The 27,395-nt window shown below is 43.0% G+C and overlaps 3 protein-coding genes across 3 annotated transcripts; 1 reads left to right on the forward strand and 2 right to left on the reverse strand.

The window, feature by feature from the left end:
• Positions 1–1,552: 1,552 nt before the first annotated feature.
• On the reverse strand, positions 1,553–9,390 carry psmd13 (proteasome 26S subunit, non-ATPase 13). The gene is made up of 13 exons (XM_074666780.1): positions 9,141–9,390; positions 7,722–7,800; positions 7,252–7,286; positions 7,081–7,136; positions 6,948–6,991; positions 6,740–6,826; positions 4,904–5,075; positions 4,745–4,824; positions 4,526–4,651; positions 2,595–2,657; positions 2,131–2,211; positions 1,911–2,027; positions 1,553–1,830 (listed from the first exon to the last, which is right to left on the reverse strand). The coding sequence occupies exons 1-13, from the start codon at positions 9,239–9,241 to the stop codon at positions 1,735–1,737; spliced, it is 1,137 nt and encodes a 378-aa protein (XP_074522881.1). The 5' UTR covers positions 9,242–9,390; the 3' UTR covers positions 1,553–1,734.
• A 308-nt stretch (positions 9,391–9,698) lies between these two features.
• sirt3 (sirtuin 3) lies at positions 9,699–14,722 on the forward strand. Its single transcript, XM_074666781.1, has 8 exons — positions 9,699–9,852; positions 9,933–9,972; positions 11,892–12,071; positions 12,155–12,387; positions 12,471–12,571; positions 12,652–12,813; positions 12,890–13,099; positions 13,220–14,722. Exons 1-8 carry the CDS (start codon positions 9,756–9,758, stop codon positions 13,241–13,243), a joined length of 1,047 nt encoding a protein of 348 aa, XP_074522882.1. The 5' UTR covers positions 9,699–9,755; the 3' UTR covers positions 13,244–14,722.
• Positions 14,723–19,296: 4,574 nt separating this feature from the next.
• Positions 19,297–26,510, reverse strand: drd4b (dopamine receptor D4b). Its single transcript, XM_074665645.1, has 4 exons — positions 26,262–26,510; positions 23,600–23,712; positions 22,708–23,303; positions 19,297–19,499 (listed from the first exon to the last, which is right to left on the reverse strand). The coding sequence occupies exons 1-4, from the start codon at positions 26,508–26,510 to the stop codon at positions 19,297–19,299; spliced, it is 1,161 nt and encodes a 386-aa protein (XP_074521746.1).
• Between the last annotated feature and the right edge of the window lie 885 nt (positions 26,511–27,395).

The raw sequence follows: 27,395 nt of genomic DNA on the forward strand, positions 1-27,395 counted from the left end.
TCCTCACAGGGACTTTAAATAACAAACCATTGAGTCATAACTGAAAAGGACAGAGTTTATAACAGGGGGGGATCAAAAAACCCTGATATGCCCCAAATGATGCTTCACGCATCAACCATTGCAACTTCATCCTATCAGGCCTCCCTGCATGTACATTTAAACCTCTACAGATTACCCAGAATGCAGTAGCAACTCTTGACCATAGACTGTATATAGAGTGGACAGCGTGGCTCTGCCATTTATCATTATATGGTTTTGAAACCAAAATTCCCGGCGGCGCCGTTGGCAGCAATTGCAGCCAGCGCAGTAAAGACGATGAGGGATTCTGGGAGAATCTGAGTGGAGTTGGGTGACAAAAATAATAATTTTTTTTTTCTTTCGGGAGTCTAATCACTTCTTGACTCTACTGTCCAGACATATTTTACAATCCCCGAAAAAAATACACGAGAATGGCAGCTATCAATCATCGTCAAAGTTACGTAAAGCCATGTTTTTAACCTCCTATAACTAATGAAAACGAAACTTTTCAGAAAAAAGAGGACTTGAATACAGAACAGCCAAATGTTATTTTCAAATCACCACAACAATTGGGCATGAGAAACATTTCTACGTGGAGTTTTAATTTTTTTCAAGTTTGACCACAGCTCATCTGGAATGGCTGGAAAGCTGGATTTTTAAACCTAAACTGCAGCCAGTGACCAGGAGGAGCAGTTTTTGCGGAGACCTCACTTCAAGCCTAGCAAGTGGACGTCCATTTTTTTTTTTACAGTATATGGTCTCGACTTTAACCTGCCTAAAAGCAGTCACCCCGCTGTTGATCTCTCTTCACTGACTTCTGGTGGCAGCCCGAATCAAATTCAAAGCTCTTCTTCTGGCTTACAAAACATTGACAAGAATGACTCCTGCCTACCTGGGGTCCCCTCATCCAGGTCTACACTCCTCCACTACGCTCTGCTTGTGAAAGACGCCTGGTGCTCCCAGCTCAGCATGGCTCCAAATCACTAGCCAGACTCTTCTCCTCTGTTGTGCCCAAATGGTGGAATGAACTACCTAACCCTATACGATCCACAGTTCCTTTCTACTTTAAGAGATGTCTGAAGACTCATCTGTTCAGAGAACACTTAAGCTGACCTTTCTCCTCTTTGTCCTCAGGGGTAGAATGAGTTAAAAGGTCTCAGACCCAGCTCTTAGTGGATTTGCAGCCCTAATTACTGAATTCTGTTGAAGTATATTGTTGCAGTGATTAATTGTGGTTAGTTGGCTACATTATTCTATATTAATAAAACAAACAAAAAACTTCTTGCACTTATTTGCAGCACCTGCAGCCAAATAACTTGTAGCACTTTGTCCCACTAACTAGGTCTTTCCTTCTGTCCTAATTCTTGCTTGTGTTTTATGTCGCTTCGGACAAAAACATCACATTTCATCCATTGGTAGAAAACATATAAAGAGAGGCTGCATTTGGTGTCAAAACATGCAAACAGAAAATGTTCAAACTGAAAAAAAAAAACACTGAGCGTCTTTAAAGGTTATTTCAGCATTTTTTATTCATGTTTTAACCATTTTTCAGACCATATGTCTGAGGATGATCATCTCACAGCCAGGTGTTCTTCTGGTCAAACACCAGGCTGTGATGAACAGGTCGTTCACAAACCAACACGCTAACAGAAAAATGAACATGTGATAGAAAACAATAGAAAACAGAAGCGGGGAGCTCTCTCTGGTCCATGTGGTCTATGTGAGGATGTCGTGAGCCTGCTGCTCCACCAGCATGGCCATGTTCTTCACGTCTCCACACCAGAAGTCCAGACGCTCCTTCATACCTTTGATCTGAGACAAGAGATGACAGGTGAGCACGAAAAGCGTGGCCACAGAGACAGAAAAGGAAAGACAAAGACACGAGGACTCACCTGCTGCAGGTCGAGCACTCGAGGCTGCACCCAGCTCATCTGCACCTTCTGGTCCACCTCATCGATGTTTCCTTTGATCAGACCCACAGAGAGGGCCTTCATCACCAGCAGCTCCACCTGCAAGACACCACATCATCATCATCATCATCATCATCATCATCATCATCATCATCATCATCATCATCACTGAAGGACCTGTTCAGCTGTTGAAGGCACTGACCTCGTTCACAGGGATTTTGGCGCTCTGAGCGATTTCCGTGAAGGTGAGCTGTCTGTGGTTGGCCGGGCGAGTGAAAGTCATCTGGATTAGACAAAAGGAGACATTTCAGATTTTTAATCAATGTCCTGGACTTTTAGATTCCGGTCAGAGCACAAGATGGGGCTGAAAGATTCGAGGACCACGATGATAAATGCTTAACCTGATGATGACGAGCTAAAATGCTTCGCTGCTGATAAAAACTGTAACGATTTCCTGTCTGAGGTAACCTGAAAAATCACATCCTGGGGCATAATGGAAAAAAAGCTGCTGCTATTATTTATTTGGCCCAAGCAGCAAGAGGCTGAGGGTGGATGAAAATAGGGCTTGTACAGACCTGTAAATAAAACCTGTCACTGTCTTCAGCTTTCTGACTGAAAAATATCTAATGTGTTTTTCTTTTTCTCGAGATAAAGTTTCGGACTCACCTCCATCACGCAGAGCAGCTGGATCTTCTGCATCAGTTTGGCTTCATGAGCGGCGAGATCAGGCTGCAGAGAAACAAAGGAAGCTGAATTACTGACCCCACAACACAAATGTTTAAATATACAACCAAAACAATCTGCAGTTCCCCGAGTGTCCACTAGGGGTGTAATGATCCATCGATATAGATCGATACATCGATTGGTTAAGCAATGATCCAATCACATCGCTGGAAAGTGGAAACATCGATCAACATCATGATCTTTAATGTGCGCCTTTATTTTGAAATCCCGACCGGACACGCATGTCCGTTCCACGAGTCGTTCTGACGTTTCCTCTCAAGCCTCACGCACTCAGCGTATGAGACACACATTTGAACCTTTTCACTCTCTGACACGCCACGCCTGATATTTCTCCTGCTGTAAAATGTACTGTTTAGGCGCCCACCGAGTCACACCGCTGTAGGCGAACGTGTAGCAAGACGTTGTTAGCATCACAGAGCTAGAAGGGAGCCGGCCATATCGGCCAATCATAAAACAGCTCTCCTGTATCCGGGTAAGATACAGTCAACCTGACTGCAGAGGATGCATGCTGCACACACGACACGAGTGCATCATCACACAACTGCAGTGAGTTATCTCATAATTTGATTTTGTAGCGCACTGATTCATGAAATTTAGTAAAGTTAAAAAGTAAAACGGCGAGAGCTTAGCGTCATTCTTCCTCCACATCGACTATTACACAGTGAAACAAAGTCTGATCACACTGACATACAAACTGTGGTTATCAGGCATCACAGTGAAAAAAACTATCAAAGTTAAGTTCGTTAAGTTGATAGTTCTAATTTTGAACAATAGAAATGTTTGGGTTTAATTAAAACCAAAGCTTCACATTTTTGGTTTGATAGAAAATGGTCAAATGTTGAAGGTCAGTAATAAAGTTTATGTAATCAGTAATTTTTAACTATAGTGTTGCATCATTACTTGATATAATAAACAAATATTACAGTATAACAGTAAGACCCATAAGGTAATTGTGGAGGCAAAAAAGCACCTTACCTGAATTTAACCAGTTTTAATTTTCTGAGTCATGACTGAAAAGGACAGAAGTGTTCACAACAAAGGGGATCAAAAAAAAAACTAAAATGCTCCAAATGCTGCTTCACGCATCAACTATTGCAACTTCATCCTATCAGGCCTCCCTGCATGTACATTTAAACCTATAGATGGCTATAATCCTCTACAAACTATCATACCCAAAGGTCAGCACATCGTTCAGCATTTCAGTAATAAAACTATCAAAATTGTTTTGTATTTATTTCTTGCCTCAGGTGAAATGTTGCTGATTGAGTTCAGTGAGGACATTATATTGTCTTCAATCGATTGAAGACCCCTGAATTGTATTGAATTGTATTGTATTGTATCGTATCGTATCGTATCGTATCGTATCGTATCGTATCGTATCGTATCGTATCGTATCGTATCATATCGTATCATATCGTATCGTGACAGACTTTGTGATATCGGCAAATATCATATCGTTGTCCAAAGAATCGATATCGTATCGTCATGAAACTGGTGATTTACACCCCTAGTGTCCACTACAGTCTATTTCAGCTACTGTCTCTTTAAGAGCCTTAAAAGCACTTGGGAACTCTGGAGCTAACATTCCGGAATGATTCCCGAAAGATCAAAGAACAGAGCAGGATGTTTCTGATTGGTTGGTGTTAGTTTATGATGCTGTTATAAAGACGTTCACCAATTAGTGATGTCACAGATTGAGTCATTCTAGTGTGATTTTTAAAGAAGTGTCTCATCCTGGGATTACTCTGACAAGATTTCCCTCAAGGTTTGGAGTTTGTAGGCACAGCTGGCTCTTGAATGGAAAGCAGGTGTTACTGGCAGAGATACAGCATGGCAGAGGTGTGGTTACTCACCTGTTGGCCCCAGGCGGACTTAAAGCCCTGGAACTTCTCCACGTTCCCGCCGTTGAAGGCGTACAGCGTATCGATGAGCCACTGCTTGTCTGTGTTCCTCAGAGACTCCAGCACCGGGTGCATCAGCTGTGGGTACACACACACACACACATACACAGAGTCAGCATCAACCAATCAGAGCTGAGATTGAACATGAGGACGAGCAGAGAGTTCAGTCACCAGCTCTCCAAAGTTATAAACTCCTTCTCCTAAGAGTCCAGCCAGGCCGAGTGTGAACGCTCTCTCCTGCTTCTCCGTCTCTGAGGAGGAAACAACATCAGGTCACTCACTCCTTCATATCACACATCCTCACAGGTGTCCCAGCATGCCTCAACTCACCTGGAAGGTCTTTGATGTCCACACAGCCCAGGTAGCGCAGAGCATCCTTGTAGTAGGAGGCGTGGTTCCCGATGATGCGGTAATATTTGCTGGAAAGGTCATAAAACCGACCCTGCACTGATGTCACACCTGGAAGGTTATTCAACATCTCCTCCACCTCCTCGATGAGTTTCTACGAGAGGGGACACAGATGTCACAGGTGAGTTTTGTGGAGAGACGTGGGGCTAACCGAGTGTTAGTCAAATTTTTTGTAAAACTTCTCTATTAGACTTCATCTGAGCCATGTTCAGAAAAATGTCTTACTGAATGAAAATAAAAAAATGAGGCCTGAATTACAAAACTGCTGATGTAGGAAGTAAAATGTTATTTTTTCATTCCTTAAAATTAGAGTAACATTTGAATACAGCCAATCAAACAAGTTGGAAAATAACTCAGGCGTCATTTTTGCCTTTGAATACCCTGAAACAAGACATTTTGCTCGACTCATCGAGTAAACGTGGCTCAATACATTTCTTAAAAGATACTTATTTACTAGAAATAAGACAGAAACACTTGATTAGATGTCGGTTTTTGCAGTGGTATAGCAAAGATGAACTTGCCAGAGTGGCTACCCATTGCAGAAGCTCTTTCTTCCTTGTCCCTTTTTCTCATTTTTTTCTTCTATTTTTTTCTTCTCTTTTTTTGTTATATTAGCATTTGGAGGCTGTAATTACTTTTATGTTTTACTTTTTGGTCATGGACACTACACTGGTTAAGTCTGCAGAGGTGTTTTTACTATTTTTCTTCCTGTGTTTACCCGAAGATCCTACATGTCACCATGTTTACATTATTTACATACAAGATCAGCTGTTTGCAGTCCTTCCATTCATTGTAATGGGGTATATAAGATCTATCTCCAGTAAGATGGATGAGCTAGCCATGCTAACCCTGCATCAAAAGGGGGGGGGGGGGGGGGGGGGGGGGGGTAGAGTAGCATCATGGTATTAGCAGATACATGGTTAACGGAGCTAACACCGGGCGCCAACGCCACATAAGAGGGAATTCACCTGCTGCGAAGGCTCACTTGTTCTGGGCTGGCCTCTGGACCCTTTGGACTATTTTTCTAAGTTACTCTATGGTATCCATCCATCCATCCATCCATCCATCCATCCATCCATCCATCTTCTACTGCTTATCCGTGGACTCTATGTTACCTATTTGATATATTGTGACTGTAATGTTTTTAACTTTACACTTTCATATTTGCTGTTGTACCAATGTAAATTTCCCTGTTGTGGGACGAATAAAAGCGTATCTTGTCTTTTTTTATTTGGTACATGGGTTTTCCAACTCTTTTTTAAAATAAAGGCCTAAAATCCCCCCCACGTATTATAATAAACAAATAAAAATGTCTTTTTGTATCATCATGTAAACATAATATGTTACAGATGGAATCAGCAGTTTCAGTCAAAGGATGTAAATCTGATTCTAATCACTCACTGAGGTAATATATGCATTTAACTCTGCTCCCCAAAGCCTGCCAGTTGACTTCACATGCAGTAAAAGAGCTGCAGGAGTAAAAAATGAAACAGAGTATCTTGGTTTGAATGATTCAAGCACAGATTAAATCCTGGATTCAAAGCAGGTGTTTCTTGCTCTTCTTACAAACTCAGCTGCAGCGTTCCACAGTATTAAACCCTCCTGAGCGAGCTGGAGCGTGCTGCTGGTGATTTGTCTAACAGCTGGTGGTGTCATCAACACATCACATGTGAACACTAACAGCAGCTGGGTGTTAGATGTGCCAAACACATTTAACACATTCAAAAAGGGAAAAAGTGAGAGTGCAGGAGGTTTTACCTTCGTGGCAGGAAGATCGTTGATCTCCAGTTTGAGGCTGCCGATTGAAGTCTTGCAGAGAATAACGGCTTCTTCACTGCTTTTCACCTGAGCACAGAAAGACACACAGGAATACATTAGATAGAGAATTTAATTCGCTAACCCCATGCACAGAGCAGCGATGATGTCTGTTTTATGTCTTCTGTGGGGTTTGTTTCTGTAAACTGACCTTTTCTTTGGTCTTTTCCAGAAAAGTGATGGCCTCTTTAGGATCTGGAAACAAAAACACTCTCCTAATCATCCTTAAAGTCCAAAAAATTCTGCTTATAGAAGTATTTCCTTTTGCATCATGACCCTCTTACCTTTCATCTGTCTGGCAACATACAGAATAATCTCCATCAAGGACAGCGGGTTAATTCTGACAGAGAGAAGAACAAAAAAATAATAATATTATTATTAAATCAGACAGAAGATGAGAGGATACTGAGCAGACAGGTGTTACATGAAGAGACCGAGAGCAGCTGGTATCTCACCTGTGTTCAAAGTCACTGAGGAAATTGTCGTAGAGCTGGAAGAGGAAAGGAAAGTAAATATCAAACGATGTAAACAGACTCTAAAGTGAAAAATATTCAGTATTTCCTTTTTTACATCACTTTATTTACAGCCTTATCCTTTTTTTATTCCAGCATAGTTGATATTTTGACTCTTTTTCAGCAGAAAATATAGAATAACTTTTCACTGACAGCAGTGAACTGTCATAGAAAGAGGTGTTTGACATTCAAGGCAAGTTTCAGAGGCTAAGGGTGCAATACACAAAAGAGACGCTCATTCAGGAGCTGCACTGTGTCTCCATGAGTCCTCCAGTGGGGAAATACACAAATGAGCCGCCCCCACTACAGGCTCGAATGTTGAAAACTTTTTACAACACATCTCACCATCATTGGATACAAAGCAGACAGACTTGGGGAGAGTCAGCACAGGGAGATTTCCTGCGTTAATTTACCTGTATGAGGCCATCTCCTGTTTTGAAGCAGGGATCTTTAACGAAGTCTGTCAGTTTCAGCGTCAACTGATGCCACAATCTATCAAGACGAAAACACACAACCGTTAAAAACATTTCAACCGACACAACACCAACACCTGGATTAAAAAAGTATCTATGATTGGACTTATTTTCCACATGATAATTATTTCCATAATAATAATTTATAGCAGACTAATGCTTCAAGTGGCCATGTCAACACACCAACCTAAATTTAGTGTTTTCACTTGCACAGATTATAAACAAGTGATAGATGAAGTTCTTATGTTGGTTAACAGCCTTAAAATAATAACCAAAAGGTAAACATAGGAAATGTTCAAATGGTAAAAAGTTTTAAAGCCCTCTGTGGGTGCATCTATAAAATGAGCAGATTTCAAAGCACTTCATTCTCCATGACAAGCTTCAACCACATGTTTCTGACCATAATATTACTGGGCGAGAAATGCAGACCCCATAGAGTCTCTGTGGGATTATATAGCTGTATTATATAGGACCAGCTAATGGTCAATGCCAAAGCCAGCTGAGCTTCAATAACACCTGAGCTGAGAAACAGATACTGCCCTGATGCTCAATTCTTAGTAAAAGAGTCCCAAACAAGTACTGGGATTAAAAATAAATACACTGTTGCGCATCTTTTGTAGTATTTAACAACTTTATAGATTATTTGTGATATTTATTGACTGCTATGAAGAGTCATAGTCATCAAAGTTAAAGCAATTACTCAAAATCTTTCACTTTAAACAGACAAATGGTATTAAAGTTGACATTTTTCTGAACTCTTGTTCAGTATTCGTATGTACTGTGATTTACCCTGTAGTCCAAATGTTTTTAATGACAAGTTACTCCTATAATACATACATTCAAAGAGTGAAAACTACTATTGTCAAGGATGTTTGACAGCCACAGAAAACATTTTCAGTTCAACACTGATTTAAAACCACGGATTTCAGTTTATTTAATAATTTCCAGCGTATCTCGTCCTAAAACTGTTAAATTCCAATAGATTACATTATTGTATGATATTTGACTGTTATATTTAATACTGATTAAACGGACGAGTAAGTTGACTCATCATAGCACAGATGCTAACTGACACAGACAGCAAACTGCTAAACAATATAATAAACTCTTGACTAACATCAGCTCAAAATACGAATTTTAAGTCCACTGTGGTACCAGGCTGTGTTGACTTATCTAGCTTCATTATTTAAGCTCTTAAAACATCAAAGGTTTGCAGTTAACGCTCTGATCTTAGAGGATAAACTTAGGGCTAGCATTGGCAGCTAGCGCTATCCTCGCGCATGACTCAGCGTCCATTCACAATGAATGAGGGAGCTAACTTCAGCTAGCCTAGCGTCAGCCCAGCAGAGCTAACTTTACCTTTTGTTGTAATACTCCTCCAAAGTGTGCCACTCCGCAGCCATCTCCGGCGTGGAGCTGCTGCTCTGCTGCTGTTTGAGGTACCCGCTGACATCTTTCATGATGGAGGCGGATTAAAGTTTAACTTTGATTCTGAAAGACGAAGAAATGATGCTCAGTGTTTCTGGTAAAACCTGCTAACCTCTGCTAGCCTGCTGTGTTTCTGCTGTTGCCACTGAGCGCAAGGCACGATGGGAGCAGTAGGCGTTTCTAATGTGGCTAACGTTGGGGTTTTTTGTTTTTAATTATGAAGTTGACTTCTTAACACCTTAAAGACTAATGCTCTCATCTCCGTCTCTTTTTCGTGTTTTGCTGAATCTAACAAACCAAGCGGACGAGTTGCTAACGGGCGCGTCTACATCATTCATTACGGTGTTTGAAAGGAGGTCAAAGGACGCCTGTGCACATTTCTGCAGCCTGTTTTAGCAGTTTGCTCTTTTTCAAAGCTATTTAAACATATGTGGAACATGTCAGTAAATCGTGTCTGTTCGTAGCCCTCTGCTCACGTTAACCTGCAGTCAGCAACTGTCCCCGAGCAGCAGTTTTTGTGTATTTCATAGTGGTGTCAGCTGTGTTATGGCTCCTGCAGTGAGCTCTGTGTTGTTGTCACCTGTCAGACTGTGTTTGTATCGCAGTTTGTGCTGGAGGAGCAGCAGGAGGCTCCCTGTCCACGGTCAGTACACCGACACACAGAGCAGAGAGTACACCTGAAATGACGAGTTAAACCCTGGTTCACGTTTTGTTTTAATACAGGCTTGAGTCAGAGGAGTTCAGGTGCTACAGCCCTGTGCAGGTAAGGATCCTTTTGTATCAGCTGTGCTGTGATTGTATGTATTTATGGATCCAAGAAGAAATGTACAATGTGATAAAGATATTAAACTTGAAATATAATACTGTTGTATTTAGTTTATGTAGGCCTAGTTTTGTGTCAGTAGTATTGTGTCTTTTTAAGGAGCTACTTATTGTGAAAATTCAATGAAGAGATGCACGCACACACCAAAAATTTCCATAGACATGTCAAAAATGTATGCATTCACAATTAAAATATGCACATTAAAGTGCTAACAAACTTACTCAGAAGTATCCAGAAGTTATTTGTGTTGAGAGACAGTCAATAAGATCTGAAGAGAACATTCATTTGAAAAAAAAAAAAACCCCAGATATAAACAAATATCATATCTCATTGTCCGTCAATTAGAGGGCTGAATTTGAGGAATTCTTCTTCTTAACTTGTAAAAACATGCAGTACATTGGTAAGTCTGAAAAAAAATGTGTAATGATAGTTGATTTGAAATTCTCCACTTATTAGGCACTTATTGCAAATGGATGTTGGTAACAACATCAGTGTTGTTCTTCCTGTACCTTTTTCTGTGATGTTGTGTTTTGTAAGATAAAGGGGGCAGGTTTTAAATAAATAAATAGGCTTTAGTTTCAACCTACACCCTTTCTGCTACTTTGGAAATTAAAAAATGTCACTTTAAGTTTGTAAAATTAATTCTTGTTGCAAGAGAACCGAAAGAAATTTCATTTATTCATTCATTCTTACACGAGAAAATCCATAAACTTCAGAAGAAATGTAACATTTAATGTTAAATTTAATGTCTCAGGAAGTCTGACTGTTCCTGTTGAATGTATCTTTGGAGCATATCTGATGAATGTAGCGACAATAAATAAAATACTTTATAATGGTTTTCCAGCCACCAGTGGTGTGCTCAAGGGGTTGGGCGAGGGGGCCACCCCACCTTGTGGCTCAATTGTTGGAAAGCACGTGCTGAAGTGCCCTCTTTGGAGCCAAAATGTGAGCTATAGTGCCTTCTTAGAGCCATTACACATGATTAACCCCCCCCCCCCCCGGCTGGATAGAATATGATAAACTTTAATCTAGGGTAGGGCTGCACGATTATCGCAATCGCAATCGCAATCGCAATGTCAGCACACGCAATTATGTAATCGCAAAAGAGGATATCGCAATCGCAATCGCAGTGTCAGCACATGCAATTCAGATTTTTCTCCATGATAACCAAGCAAGCGTGTAGACTCATCATGACACAACTTTTTTTATTAAATCGCAAGCACAATCGCAATCGCAATATTGTCCACCTAATCGCAAATCGCACCTTTTCCCCAAATCGTGCAGCTCTAATCTAGGGAAGCAAAAATTTTGTGCATGCTACTGTCAGCCACTGAAATCACAGTGCTATCTGTTTTTTTTCCGTAGACACTTGGAGAAACTGAGCAATGTAACTTTAGAAAGAGTGTCACAAAGAGATAAACAAAGAAATGACTCTTTATTTATTTTATATTTTAGCTCACTGTGGTGTGTTTGATGTCAGTATTTTTTCAGACTATCAGCAAAGAAAGGAAATATTTACCTTTTAAAACATTTTCATGAAGGGATGCATCATGTTGTGACACTGAGATCTGGAAATGTCAGAAATGTTGGTGTGTGTTGCTGCAAATCTCATGAAGAGGAACTTCTCTGTCCTTCTTTTTTTGTATAGAAAGATAAAGATAATAAACTGTTTTTAAAATGTAAGCATTAAGTTGTCACATTTAAGGAGCTAGAGACAGAAAGTTTGACCTTTTCAGAAAAAATCAGAGAAACAGTGTGATGTTTCCGTCCTCTAAATGAACTCATAGAGAGGATCTAGCTTTGTGGTCTAGCTGAATCTTGTTTTCATTTTCATCCCCCATTCTCCTGTTTCTCCACAGACAGACCCGTACCCCCTGGTGTGGTGCAGCTCGGGGGTTTTTCTCTCAGGGTGGGAGCTCAGATGGCGAGCAGCAGACCCTGCAGGATGTGGCTCAGAGCCTCAGAGAGCGGCGCGTCAGGAGGGTGGTGGTGATGGCCGGAGCCGGGATCAGCACGCCCAGCGGGATCCCAGACTTCAGGTGAAGGCTCAAAGGTGTTCCTGTGGTTGTTATTTTTAGATGTGAGGAGCGCCCTGAGGTCACCCAGCTGTTTGTCCCGCCAGGTCTCCAGGCAGCGGTCTCTATGACAACCTGCAGCAGTACGAGCTGCCGTACGCCGAGGCCATATTTGAGATCAACTTTTTCCACCACAACCCAAACCCCTTCTTCGCCCTGGCCAAAGAGCTGTACCCTGGGAACTATCGCCCAAACCTGACCCATTACTTTGTGCGCCTGCTCCATGAGAAGGGTCAGCTGCTCAGGATGTACACGCAGAACATCGACGGCCTGGAGCGGCGTACGTCTCCCCGTTCTTACCTTGATGTGACACAGACGGGGGTTTAAATTCCTCCTCCTGTTTACTCTCTGATGTGTTTCCAGTGGCGGGTATTCCTCCTGAGATGCTGGTGGAGGCTCATGGGACATTTGCCACGGCGACCTGCACCGTCTGCAGGAGGACGTACAAGGGGGAGGAGCTAAGAGTGAGTGAACAGGGTGCGAGGTGAGGGGGGAAACGGCAGAGGTCTTCAGCCTGTGTTAAATTCAGATCTGTTTCTTTCAGTCAGACGTGATGAGCGGCACAGTCCCCAGGTGTCCTACCTGTACAGGTGTGGTGAAGCCTGACATTGTGTTTTTCGGAGAGGAGCTTCCCCGTCACTTCTTTAAGTACCTGACAGACTTTCCCCTGGCTGACCTGCTGATCGTCATGGGAACGTCTCTGGAGGTGAGAGATCTTCACACACTCAACCTCAGGTGTGTTTATGCGTCACCTCCCTGCAGCTCTCCTCTTCGTCCTGCAGGTGGAGCCGTTCGCCAGTCTAGCGGGTGCGGTGAGGAGCTCTGTCCCACGCCTGCTCATCAACAGAGACCTCGTGGGTCCGTTTGCATGGCGTCGGCGGCCTCAGGACGTCGTTCAGCTGGGTGATGTAGTCAGTGGCGTCCAAGCTCTGGTGGACGCCCTCGGCTGGAATCAGGAGCTGGAGGCTCTGATGAGCTCCGGAGACCGGACGGTGAGTTTGAGTTCTGGTTTTGTGTCTCAGGTGATTCATGAAGTGGTACCACATTAAGGTGAAAGTTATCGACAAAGATTGGAGGCAGGCTGTGATGACCTTAATGACTTTTTTCTGCAGGAAACGAAGAAACCAGAGGACTGACTGAATCTGCAGACGGACTCTCTGAAACTGTTGGACTCTGAGTTTGATCACTGACAGAGCTGATGACTCTGAATGTTCAGGAAGTGAGTGACTGTATTTTAACAAACACAACAAAACAGGTGAGTCAGAATCACAGCAGGTCAGCAAAGTGTCAAATTTCTATTTGTTCGATTTTATTTATAACAGAAGACTTTGTTGAATTCAGCTTTAAGAAACGTGCAGATTTATATTTTATTATCAGACTCTTCCTCTTCTGATCACTTCCCTTGGTTTTAAGACTCCAGCTGTTAAACCTCCAAAACCAAAACTTCAGAAATGTTCAATAAATGTTTAAAGTTACGATAAATGTGAACATCATGGATGTTTTCAAGCTTAGAAGTTGATCAGGGCTGTGGACTTCATACAGAGAAAAGACGTCAGGTTTACCCTCATAATGTGTCTCTGTGGTGAAAGATGAGCAAAGAAGAGGAAAGTGGTACGATTTTTCTCATTTTATCTTATTTTTGTCACATGTGTAGGAAAGTTTAAAACAAAAAAAAAGTTCTATTTTCATTATTTGGGAACTATTTTGGGCAGTGGATGGGTCCACAGTGGAAAATTAAAGGAAACTACAGGAAATTCAGTTACACTGACAAAAGCTCTCTGATGTGTTTATTATGAAATTATTTATCATGTGCTTGGGTTAAACATACTGTCAAAGTGCGTTACAAGGAAACAAAAAGACATCAGCGGGATCCTTTGTATGAACATGAAGCATGTCGGCCAGCAGGGGGAGCCAGAGGCTTTACTGTAGTCTCCTTTGGCCATTCCTACTTTTTTCTCTCTTCTGTTGAGATTTCTATTTTTGAGGTGTTTTCAGCTGTTGCCCTCTCCTCAGTTTTGTTTCTGTCTTGTTGAAGCAAAATTTTTGTTTAAAGGAAAGAGAAATCAAACTCATCAAATCTCCACTAACTTATTGTTGACTGGCACGGTCAACATTGAATCAGTGGAACTTTTATGCCCCCCCCTAAATCCTGAGCCCTTAGTTCTTATGGACTTAACTGAGAATGAGACAACACTTAACTAGCCCACAACCTGCATGTCATCACATAGCAGCATCAGGAGATCAGGAGATATTACCAAATAAGTTTTAGTTGAGAAATAACTGGGTTTAAAAAAATACGAATATAAAAAAAATATGAATGAACATATGAATATATTAATGAAACTGCACATACACACAGAATTCTGTGTAAAAATAGATTTTTTTGAGGCTGTCAAGTACAGTTATTCTTAAATACAGGCATACTAATATTTCTGAAGCATCAACATTGGTTTCAATTTCTGTGATTCTTGTTTGTAATGTCTTTTTGTAAAGAGGCTATGTGGAAGATCTGTTTTATTGTCACTCCCTCGCCACCTTGTGGTCTGGAGTCTCCACACACTGTTGTAAACTACTTTTAGTGAGGTGTGTGTTTGTTTTTGAATTAAATGGAGATGGGACTGAGACAAATTTTCTTTGTCAAATACAACTTTTTTGCTGGCTACAACGCAACAAGGTAAGGTATTTATCAGTACAGTTACATAGAGCTACGGTTTGAAGCTAATTAGCCTTTGGCGCGGGCTGTGTCTCTCTCCTGTTTATCTTTCTTCTGCTCTTCTGTCCTTTTTCTGTCTAACAGTTAGGCTCCTGTATCCAACATCGCTACAAAATTAATCACAGAAATCATTTTAGCAGAAAGAAACACAGATCTCTGTGTTTTATCTCTTCTCACTACTAAACTTTGTCAGCCGGCGTGGTGTTTTCATAGAGACATAGATATGCCATAAACCAATCCGGTCCTGGTCAGCCCAATCAAGAAGCTAAGAAGTAGGAATTTAAAATAACCTGTAACCAGCAATATTGGTGCTGATAATCCCATTTTAAAGTGTGGATTACAATCAGGCATATAATTTAATGTCTGCGTTATGCATTTGATTACCCTGTCGTGTTCAAAGTCCTCTCATTGGAACCCAATGGGTGTTTGACGTCACATTGCTATGAACTTTGGGTAATTCCCTAACACCAAGTCTGCAAACATGCCCACTTATAAAGAGGTTGCATAAAGCACTCAAAGGGTCGGTGAGATCCCTCACGTACAGTCTGACAGTGGGACAGCCCTGAATTCTCACAAACTGGGGACGTGCCTCAAAGGGCCAATCACTGTTCTGCCCTTTAGCCCTTGTTTTACAACTTATCCCCTGGCTCTGCACGTTCACATCAAGTGGTGTGGTGTCCCAATGCTCCCTAAGTTTAAGGTAAAAGGCTACACAGCCCTTAGAATGAAGACAAACTGGGACCTCACTTGAAACTGAGGGGAATGAGAAATTTCCCATGATACACAGGGCCTGCTGACAAGATGGCAGAGCTGAGACTGTAGGAACTAGGAAGTATTGTAACATAGTAATGTCACTCAAGTTTTTAATCAGATATTCAACCCTTTGTTACCCCATGAAAATATTAGAGAAAATCATGAGGGACCAAGAAAAGGGTAACATAATGGGCAGCTTGGAAGTGGATAAACATTGTCGTATCTGCTTACAACACAGCCAGCGAGCAACTAGGGGTGATGACGTTGTGTGAATTGAGTGGCGTCTCGTTTCTTAAGGGCATAGTCAAAGGGGTAAGACAAAGGGGAGGATTGGGATTGGCCCACAGTCAGTGGTCAGAGGTCAAGCAGTAACTTCTGGTCTTAAAATATGAGGCAATATGGAAGCACTAAAATCTGCTGTTGAGTGTCTACTTAAGGCTGGCTCTAGAAGTACAGGAAGTCACGAACACACCAAGCCAAAAAAAGCCAATTTCACAGCAGAAATAAACACATTTAAAGCTTGGGACAAAACAGGACTTCAGTATAAACTGCTGGGCCCGTATTCACAGAGTCCTCTCAGAGAGCTCCTAACTTAGCCTAAAATTTCCCAACAAGGAGTCTTAGCTTCAGAGTGAAAAGCTGTAAATGGTTGGAACCAAAAGGGGAAAAGATGAGGGGGAAAAATGCTCCGTGCTTCTTATGAATGGACAGTAAAACCAACAGATCACATAACTCAGACTGTATTCAGAAATGTGTAATTGTGACATTAATTTTAAATCATGATGATGCTGTTAAGCTTGGTCTCTGCTTGGCGCGTCCGCAAGGTCCTCCCAGCTTTGTACGGACAAATGATGTCATTTGCATCCTCCCCCCCTTGCCCGATCTTTTTCCACCTTCGGAAATTTCTGACTTCCGAGCTAAGGCGGATGTACGGGAGCTCCCTGTCTCCTTCTCAGCAGCAAAGAGGAAGTGGCAAAATAACAGGCCTTCTCCAATCTAAACAGACCGATTAAAGGATTTCAGCCTGTAAGAGTCGACAGTTTAGCCGCGTTTCCACCAAGCAGTCCGGGTCGGTTCGTCTCGGTAAGGTGCGCTTTTAGCGGCGTTTCCACAGACTCATCCCGGGACGGATGCCTAAAAACCAAGACGAGCCATCCCACTTTTTTGGGACCCTTTTGTATGGGTGCCAGACTGAACCGATCCGCTCTCGGGAGGTGGAGCTACACACTGCAGACGGTTGATTGGTCAAAAGAATCGTCACTTACCCCGACAGCGGCTGCATTTCTCCTGGCGGCACACAGACTTCTCTGAAACGAAGCTTGATTGCACTTTGTAACAGAGAGTTACATGCCAATCACAGAGAGGATGAAATGCTGCATGTCTTCCATCTATGCTCTTTGTTTACTGTGTCGCGTTTTCTTCTTTGTTGGATTTAATAGCGGGGTAAGCTGCTACGGCGTCGCACTATTGTTTACCTGCTGTGGCTTCCGGCATCCGGCTTACACGCCGCCCGCCACGAGAGGGCACAGTTTGCTATGGAAACGCAAATGGGATCAGACTTAACTGTCCCAAACCGTCCCAAACCGTACTGAACCGACCCGTACTGCTTGGTGGAAACGCAGATTTTGGAAAACTCGTCACATGGAGTCGTTGACCTGGGGTCACATTATCTGGTTTTTACTTGTGTGTTAAGCCAATATTGTAGGTTTGCGTAGCCTTTTCCTGATGCTGAAGCCAACATGCATCACACAAAGTGCACCTTCTCCCAAAGGTAACCACAGTTTGGGATGACACAAAATAAAAGCCCTGTGACTGGTTGAGTAGGATCGTGCTTCCTACAAACTTTCCTCTATCTCCTTGTGCACCTTACAACCCAAAAAACTCAAGTTCAGTTACTTCTAGAAAACACATCAAGTCTCAAGTCAGTGTCATCCATCAGGTCTGGTCTTCCTGTGTTTGAAGGCATATTTAACACTGTGATGTGTTTAACTTCAGACCTTTTTAACCGTTTATGTAGCTTTAAATCAAACCTCTGAGTGAGATCATAAATCCACATTTCATCAAACTGTTCACACGGATGTACATCCAACAGCGTGTGAGGCCACACAACCTCTGCAGAGGTTTTAGTGTTGTCCAGCCTGTTTCCACCAATTTACAGTCTTCATGTTGTGTTATCGTCTCAATCCCAGAGTCAGACTCCAGCCGGGTGAACTCTCAGGGACAGTGAAGGAGAGAGGAGTGAGTCAGTATCTGTCTGAGCCCGACATGCGTCATGTCTACAAAGATCACCACAGAAGCTTTTTTCAGCTTCACTCTCACACCAATTTTCACCTCACATCCCGTCTCACTCACTTCAGCTGGAAAGAAAGTGTTTTAGACGAGCAGTTGACGTCTGCACAGAAAGAAACTGAGCGATTGCAGGGCGGTATCCCTCCTCACTTTTTGATCCTTTAAAGACTAATTGGCTGAAAGAGATTTAATGAGACACAGCGCTCAAACACAGATGGACGATGAAAAGGTGCTTTTTAACCCCAAGAACCTTCCCCAGGAACCCCAGCCTTTGAGAGGAACTCTGTGTCTTTCCACAGCAGGAACCAGGGCCTAAGTTTAGATCCTGGGTTGTTCTGTCCCTGCTTTGAAGGTAATACTTTCAAAGGATCCAGGAACTTTGGAGGTGAGGCCTGCAAGCTGAAGGTTTCTGATTGGTGGAGTAGCCACAGTGTTTTCATCCCCCCTCCTTAGGAATAGGAACCAAATTAGGTACTTTTAGGTACCAGTTGAGTTCTGTCTGTAGTGCTAATTCATGTAAAATCAAAAGATATCATGTTTTAGTACCTTAATGCATCCTTGTGACTGTGAAGGAGTAGAAGAGAGGGGATTTTCCATACTGGACACGAACGCAGCATTGCAAAATTATAAATTGAGTAATAGACATGTTAAATTGAAAAACTTTGAGACTTTATTATGAAAAAATAATGTTCATTACCACATAAACACACACAAAATGCCAAAAGTTGGTACTGTTGAGTACTGATACTAATTGTCAGGTACTGGGCATTGGTACCGTATTGTTTCCCATCAAATTGTATTGAAACCCATCAAATTGGTACCGATCCCTGGCCCTCCATCCCTCCGTCACGAGAACCCCCCCCCCAAAACCCCTCCTTCGTTATTATTTAATGCTGCTTTTAAAGGTAACATGACATGTCCTCTCACACACTCTCTCTGACACACACACACATTCACACACACTTCTGGAATCATTAAAGCTATGCTAAAAGACATTAGCTTTGTTTTTGGCAGACAGACATGACAGTTGTTTGGATCCAACACTGGAGAAAGAAGAAGAATAGGGTCCTGTGCCTTCAGATACGTGACTGTTTCTTTCAGAGTTTATAATAAAGTGACGTTTTCACACCTTGAGCGTTCTGTAGAGTTGAAGCTCTTTCAATTCGTCTTCTACCATCAGACGCATCAAATCCCTGATCTTCTACGGGACAGAAACTGTCAGACTGAAGCCCAAACTCGCCTAACGCTCTGTTACCTCCAGAAAATCACTGAGCGTGGCTTTAACTTCTGTCCCTCTGGAGAGCCAGAGTGTTCAGGTCTTCAGTAATCCCAGTGTCCTGCTGAAGTCCACAAGCTCCTCATAGACTAATCAGGACGCAGCACGTTTTCCATCAGGCCCAGCTCCTCAGCTGTCAAGGCGTCCATCAGGGTCCATCAGCAGAAGCTGCGGAAACACTTCTTAAAGAACTTCTTGAACTCGGTGTTGAAGATGGTGTAGATGATGGGGTTCAGGGCGCTGTTGACGTAGCCCAGCCAGGTGACGGTGCTCATCAGGACATGAGGGATGCTGCAGCTCAGGCAGACGGCCCGTGTGGTGTGGACCACGAAGAACGGAGTCCAGCAGAACAGGAAGCAGCCTGAAGAGACACACAGAGACAGAGACCAACGAGTGACGGTCTGATCTGTAGACCCTGAGTCTTCCTGAGCCCAACAGTCGTTTATGATTATTTTCTTGCAAAAAAACTGCAGGACTTCAAATACCCTCTCATTAAATCTCCTCAGGTTTCTGCACATGCTCAGACTGTTTCTGCATACGCCCTAAAGCTTGTTTTCTCCCCTCAGGTAGCATTGTTGTCTTGTCAGAATCATGGAGTTTTTCAAGGTGTTTTAATGAAAATGCCACAGATATAGCTGAATTTAAAGGCATTTGAACCTTAATTATTAATTAACACTGTGGAAAAAGCTTTATTGCAAAAAACAAACCAAATAAGAACAATTCAAAGAGCAAGAATCTGCAGGTGTTTGCTTTAATTTCAACACCAAATGTCATTTTTAATGACTGCTACTGACTTCGGTTTATCAATTGACATGTTCGCAAATCAGGTGTTGGACATTAAATGATATCAAAGGCTCTGAATGTTCCAGAAATACAGCTGGAAGTGTGGTTTGCCGCTTTAAAGAGTTCAAAACTGGATGTGACAGAAAGAGGAAGCAGTCAACAAAAACCCACGTTATTATTATTGACCACTAGATAGGGCTGTTTTTCCTTTTATTACATGTCACTAATAGGCACCAGGTGTGTCAAACTGGAGCTGGTAAGGTTGGTCTGGGAGCAGAGAGTGATAAAAGATGAATGAAGATCCAGAAAAACATTTTTCAGTGGACATTTCATTACAACAGCACAGGATGAACAAACAGCTGATATCAGTGAGTCAGTCAGATAACAAAGAGAAAGTGAATGCTCCGATAAAGATCCCCAACAGAGTAAATGTGCCTGGTGTTTCTGAGCACACGGTAGAAAACCTCAAACAAACAAAAAAGAAATCAAGCAATGTGAAAGCTGCTTTGTGGATCAAGCACTGCAGCACTGCCCCAGTAACTCAATAAATAACTCTACAAGCAGCTGTTTGATGAACGCCAACATTTCACCACACACACCTTGGAGGGACCCAGGCGCTTAAAACAAAGAGCAAAGCAAACTTATAAACCTGACAGCGGTGAGCCTTGCTTGTTTAAAACTTTGATTGCCTCCCTTATCTCATCTGTTGTATCTCCTAAATCTAAATTTGCTGTGTAGCTCCACATCGTCATACTTTTCCATATGATGAATTCAATGCCTAACTATCAGCTGTCTTTGCATATTGTATCTTTTACGGTAACACATTGCAAGATGTCTGCCTTTCAACTTCCAAAGAGGCGCTGTTTTTTTCACCATTAGTACAAATGATCCATTTTCCTAGCTAATGGGTGAACATGCGTTCATGCCCCGGTCAACAGACGCTGAGGTTTCAGTTTGAACAATGAGGCTCAGACCGAACGCTGGAGGTCAAACCTAAAGATGCTCACCATTATTGACTGACAAGCTTTAAGAGTCAGCTCCTGTTTGATTAGAAACTAGATCCATAACCCACAAAAGGTTTGGGATTCCATCTCAAAGACGAATATTTACCCCTTCATTTGTTTTGTAAAAATACTCTAATCCACATGTAACTGGGCAAATCTGTTGATAAGTGCAGCTTTTTACAGACGTGAAACCCCTGCCAACCAACCAGAAGGAACCCCGATCATCCAGCTGTGATGATTGCGAGCAAAACACTCTGTCTCTGTCTGCAGTTACATAAAACCAGACTCTTCAAGATCTTCACTTTGGCTAGAGTTTTCAGAAAACTGTTTAAAGTGACGTAAAACTGCAGTTTTGTGTGGAAGACTTTATCAAGTCTTTTAGTGAAATTTGTGGGTCTTTGGCTTTCCTCCCAGCCCACAAAATGTGATATTTAATGACAAAACCTGTATTTAGTAGAGCTTGTGAATGTAAAATCCTGACCTAAAACGAGCTGTTTGGAATTTCAAGGATTTGCCGACGTCAGCGATTCCCTTTTTTGACCAATTAGGAGCAAGTCTGACCTGATTGGTCCACTAAACCAGATACCCCTGAACCCTCTCCCCGCCCACTCCTCTCCCTGAGCCATCACTGCTCTGTTTTTGTCTGTAAACAGTCTCATAGTTCCATGCACAAGCTTTCTATTTCAGAAGAAAAGACTAAGTGGCTAGAGTTAATTCTTCAAGGAAATGTTCCAGCTACACTCAGTAAAACTGTGCATGTGTGTGCTTGTCACTTCACGGCCGACTGCTTTTCCAACTTTGGACAGTACAACAGAGGGCTAGCGAATAGACTGGTCCTGAATCCAGGCGCATTACCAACCATCCTCCAACAAACCTTGAACCCTTGAAATGTGAGTATTTTGTGAAATGTGAGCTTTTCCTCAGTGTCCCCCTGTCTCTGTGTTAGCTTCAGGATGCTAACTGTATCTGCAGTTAGCCTGTTGTTTTAGCCTGTAATGTTACGGTAAATGAGCTTTGCTGTTTTCTAAACATTGTGCACTCGAAGCTCGTGGCGCCGCTCTCAGTGACACGGGGAGCGGGGCGGTATCAGCAGTGGCTCATTTACATATGAAGGCCACGCCCACTAAATCAGACTGTTCTGAACAGAGGGGCTATGAGAGCCTGGAAACAATGCTGCTGTGCTTGATTTATTGGCTTTTTGGACCAAAACATGTTACTACCATTTCATGAAGACATCAATGATCCATATTAAACTGCAGAAAAGGAGCAGAATATGGGACCTTTAACATACAAAAATATATGTGGTTTCCTAGATACTTGGCTTTGTGTGGACATGGCTGAAGTTACTTTGTCACTGAATCAAGCATGGCATGCCTCCAGGATGCTCTGCGGCTGATAGCTCAAAGCCTGAAACAGTGAGGATGGTCGAGGAGGAGAGGTATTTGCAGAGTGGGAAGAGGGGAAGGTTGAAGGAAAAGTGTAGAGAAGAAAGACATGACCAGACAAAGTGATGTAAACACCTCAGAGCAAACCAAACAGTCAACCAATCAGATCTCAGCTCCACAGACCATGTGACCATTGAAAAAGTTGCTTTGTAAAGAGTCTTCTGGCTGGTATCTTGAGCTGTCTGCAGATAATCTACCTGTTTCAGAGAACAGACACCGAGCAGAGACTGGACTCTGACCCTCAAAGAGAAAGCAGAGGAAACAACAGACGAATAACATCTACAGTCCGACTCTCTGACAGCAAGCTTCTCTCTGATTGGAGGACACAAACACTCACCCACTACGACAGGAAGCACCCTCATGGCCTTCCTCTCCCGGCTGTTGATCTTGGCCCTCTTCCTGCGGCTCAGCTGCTCGCTCAGCGTCACCGTGGGGACCGAGTTCTCCCGGTACTGTCGGGGGTACGGGATCTCCTGCAGCATGTCATCGTCCGTGTCGTCCAGCCGACACTGGGCCAAGTCCCTCTCGATGATCCGGGGCAGAGGCAGCGGTAGCGGCCCTGGTATGGTGCCCGTCAGCGGTGGGAGGGCAGTGGCGATGGCGGCGTGCTGCAGCTTCCTGCAGGCCTCGATGCTGCTGCGGAGTTTGTGCTTGCGAGCTTCCTCCCAGCGCTGCAGCCCCCTGAAGACGCCCACGTAGAGCAACACCATGATGGGGCAGGGGATGAAGAAGGAGCAGACAGACGAGTACACCACGTAGTTATTGTCCTCCAGTTTGCACTCGCTGGGGTCGCGCTCGGGAACGTTGTTGATGCCGAAGATGACGGGTGAGGCCACAGCGAGCGCTAGCAGCCACGTGGCCGACAGCAGGATGAGCTGACGGTGGTCCACATGTTTCCGGTTGTAGTTCAGAGGAATGGATACGGCGATGAACCTGCAGGATGACAAAGGCCTGTTCTCATCAACTCTGAACGGCTTTGAAGAAACCATCGATGAACACCAAGAGACAGAAACATGATGATCAAACGTGAGGGTTGGAGAACAGACACGGGGAGCAATGAGGAGTGACGAGGAGCTCAAGCTCCCGCTGCTCTGGATTAAAATCAACATTTACTGACAGAAACAAGCTCAAAGGATGGAGGAAGGAGAAGGTTTCTGTACATCCAGCTAAAACACACAGTGACTCATGAAAGAGAGAGTCTGAAACAAAGACAAACTCGCTGCCTTCACCTGTCCACGCTGATGGCACACAGGTTAAATATGGAGGCCGTGCACAGCATCACATCCATGGTCATCAGGCCGTCACAGATCAGCACGTTCAAAGACCAAACTCCACCCTGAAACTACACACACACACACACACACACACACACAGAAAGAAAGAACACAAACACAGTCATTAGCTGGCCCAGATCTTGGGGTAAGGAGGTGTAATCCTCTTTAGTTTGCACCACAGCGGATCAGCGTGCAGACAAACATTCCTCCAGAGGAACTCTCTTTCCCTCTGCTCCTCCTCCTCAGCAGGTGAACGCTCCCACGTTTCACTTCTTCTGACTCTTAAACCCACACAGAGCACAGAGAGCCCACAGAGCATCCCCTGCAACCTGCTGCAGGCTCAGGTAAAGACAGCAGTGACACACCTGAGGGGAATCCTCTGCTGTCCACCGGTGACGTATTCAGGCCAACAGACGAGCGGACAGGTGGTTTTTAAGACCAGATTACACCTTCAGACCGTCATCAGGCCGCACAGCCTGGGATCTACCTCAGGTGTGTTTGTTCTAGGAAAACCTGGAGGATCTTTCCCTCACTGACGAGTGGACTGACGGTCCTTGTCCTCACCTACACCAGGACAGGAGGGGTTTGTGTAAACATGCAGCTTGAACATGCCAAGCTGTGCTCTTTGTGAAGCAGGTCTGCAGGTGCTCTCTTCTGCACGTCTGAGTCTGAGCATCCATGATATAGTTTCACGTTTAATCAAAGCTGTTTTGCACATCTCTGGAGTTATACTATAAGACTTTGCAGAAACACTTTCTCATCTTTGAAGATGCCTCAGTCGTGCAAATTTGACAGATTTTCAGGTTTTAGTTTTGCAAGTTTTTTTTCAAGATAACAAAACTGTTCACTCTTTGCAAAAGTTTGTAACATGCATGTGCAAACACATGCGCTTAAAGGAACTTTGAAGAGGCTGTGATGAGGCTCTGTTTTAATTAGGTTGCAACGACCTTTGTCCCAGGGTTGCACGCACACTGTCGTGAAGACGTGACTCTTTTCAAGTTGTGTGTTTGTTTTGGAAATGAATGGAGATCAGATCTTCCTTTTAACTCTAATTTTTAACTTTTTACTAGTTACAACTTAAAAGTAAGGTTTTTATCAACAGTTACGCAGAGCTATGGTTTGAAAACAAGCAAAATTTTTACTTATTATTATTATTATATCTAGCGCTGATGTCAGCCAGGTGCTCTGAGACTTGACCATAGTATCAAACACTAGTCAACTCTCAAGTTTCAACAGATCACTGCAGAATAACTGCTGCATGTGTGCCTGTGTTTTAGCATTTAGCCTGTGTTTTAACTTTTAGCCTTTAGCTCGTGCTCTATCTCTCTCCTGTTTCTCTTTCTTCTGCTCTTCTGTCCTTTTTCTGTCTGACAGTTAGGCCCCAGTGTCCACCATCACTACAAAATTAATCACAGAATTCATTTTTATCAGAGAAAAACAGAATTCTCCTTTCACTGCTGAACTTTATCAGCCGGTGTGGTGTTGTCTTCGAGCAGGGGTGGCCAACCGACGGCCACATGTGGCTCTTTGCCTTTCAGTGTGCGGCTCTTCGATCCATTCATAAAACTGATAATTTGATTAAATTGATGCCAACATTAGGATCAGTTCTGATCAATACTTGGGTGATGAGATTGATACTTAAGTTTCAGTTTCTTTTCTCTACATGTGCTCCTCTCTGCTAGTAGATAGATAGATAGATAGATAGATAGATAGATAGATAGATAGATAGATAGATAGATAGATAGATAGATAGATAGATAGATAGATAGATAGATAGATAGATAGATAGGAACTTTGTCTCTTCTGCAGTAAAAACAGAAATTTGTCTTTGACATGGCTCCAAGTACAAATTTTTAACACGCTTACAAACACAATTAATCTCTCTTTGAAAATTAGAAATGTATTGATTTTTATTTTATGTCATTTCATTTATGTGTGAGAGGAAATGCGTTTGTAAGACCACTTTTTTGTGGCTCTTTGTGCCTGAGTGGTTGGCCACCCCTGTCATAGAGACTTGGACATAGCATAAATCAATGTGGTGCTTTCTGACCAGACCAGGAAGCTAACAAATAGCATTTAGAAATAACCTATATTAGTGCTGATATGATAATCTCATTTGAAGTTGTGGATAATTATCAGGCATATATCTAGAAAAAGAGACTTTTTCAAGATGACTTGGAAACTCCTGTCCCTTTAAGTTTCCTCAAAGCCAGTAGGAGTACATGTGTTTAATTTATGCACATTCATAATCATCATGCATGGTTATAGTCGTCTTTTAAATTTTTTTTTTTTGTCTCATTCTGCAGGAAACAGGGGTCCAATGTGCTGCTGATATCTAGAGGAACCTGCAGGTAGACCTCAGATAAAGTGTCTGGTTAAGGTTGTGCATAAAGAGAAGCTACCTGGTGATAATGATCAATGCTGTGTCAGAGCTGCGCTGCATGGAGCACAGATCAGAGAAAAGACCATGGATAACTCATTGAGTTTGATACTTGAGGGTTAGTATTTTGCTTTAAGGATCGATTTCTAAGCTGTATGCGCTTTACCCTGCAAAGCTCTGTCTTAGATAAAGGTCCTGCAGGCCCATCTGACCCCTTTGGGCTCCTGTAGGTCTTACCTCTGCGTAAACGAACAGCGGCAGCACCAGCACCGCCAGCAGCAGGTCTGCAAACGCCAAACTGACGATGAAGTAGTTGGTGGTGGTTTTCAGAGCTTTTTCCAGATACACGCTGATGCACACGAGCACATTCCCACAGGTGACCACCACGATCAGCAGAATCCCGAAGACCAGCGCAGGGAAGCTCTGGTGGGGGGTCATGGCTGCAGGCAGCGTCAGGTTCTGCAGCTCACTGGATCTCTCCGTCATGTTCGCCGCTCCGAGTCCGGCAGAGAGCGACTCTCCCCGGGGCAGATTTCATCTATGAGCCGAGTCCAGGAGCCCAGGGAGCAGCAAAAGCAGCGCAGGTGAGATCCAGGTGGAGTCTGTGTGAGGTCTCCTCTGTGCGCGCCGTGTGCGCTCCGGTCTCCAAACGCACGATCCGCGCTTGATCCGCCAGCCCCCCCGTCACTCCTCTTTGACAGGGAGCTCACTCACAGATACTCTTAAACTCTGCGGGTATTATGCGGATCAGTTTCCCGCAGGCTCCTCAGCCTGCCCCTGAAGAAACAAGTTTGCACTGAAGACGAATCAGAAGGCGAAAGCGTAAATCCATCTGCGTAAATCAGCTTATTGAGGCTCTGCTACTCGCTCCGCTGCAGCCACAGCGGCTCACACAGGGACAACCGCGCACAACTACAACTACACAAACAATACTACACATAACTACTACACAACACTACACATAGTTGCTACACAAAATCACACACAGCTACAACACATACTATACACAATAACTACACAGCAACTACACAACAAGTACTGCACACAGTACCACACAATTACTACACAGAGCTACTACTAACAATTATAACACAAAAAAATGCTACACACAATTACTACACAAAAATACAAACAACACAGAAACTTCACAAATGATACTACACATAGTCACTACACATTAAATACTACACAACGAATATTACACACAATTACTACACAAAAAATACTACACACAGTGACTACATGCAATTACTACACAACAATTACACAAAATTACTACATATATAATAACACACTAACTACACCACAAATAACTACAAGACCAGTACTACACATAATTACTACACATCAAATACTACATACAATAACTAC

This window comes from Halichoeres trimaculatus, unplaced genomic scaffold (genome assembly GCF_033239565.1).
Source record: "Halichoeres trimaculatus isolate MK-OKI-2021-1 unplaced genomic scaffold, fHalTri1.1 fHalTri1_scaffold_3, whole genome shotgun sequence".
Taxonomy (NCBI): domain Eukaryota; kingdom Metazoa; phylum Chordata; class Actinopteri; order Labriformes; family Labridae; genus Halichoeres; species Halichoeres trimaculatus.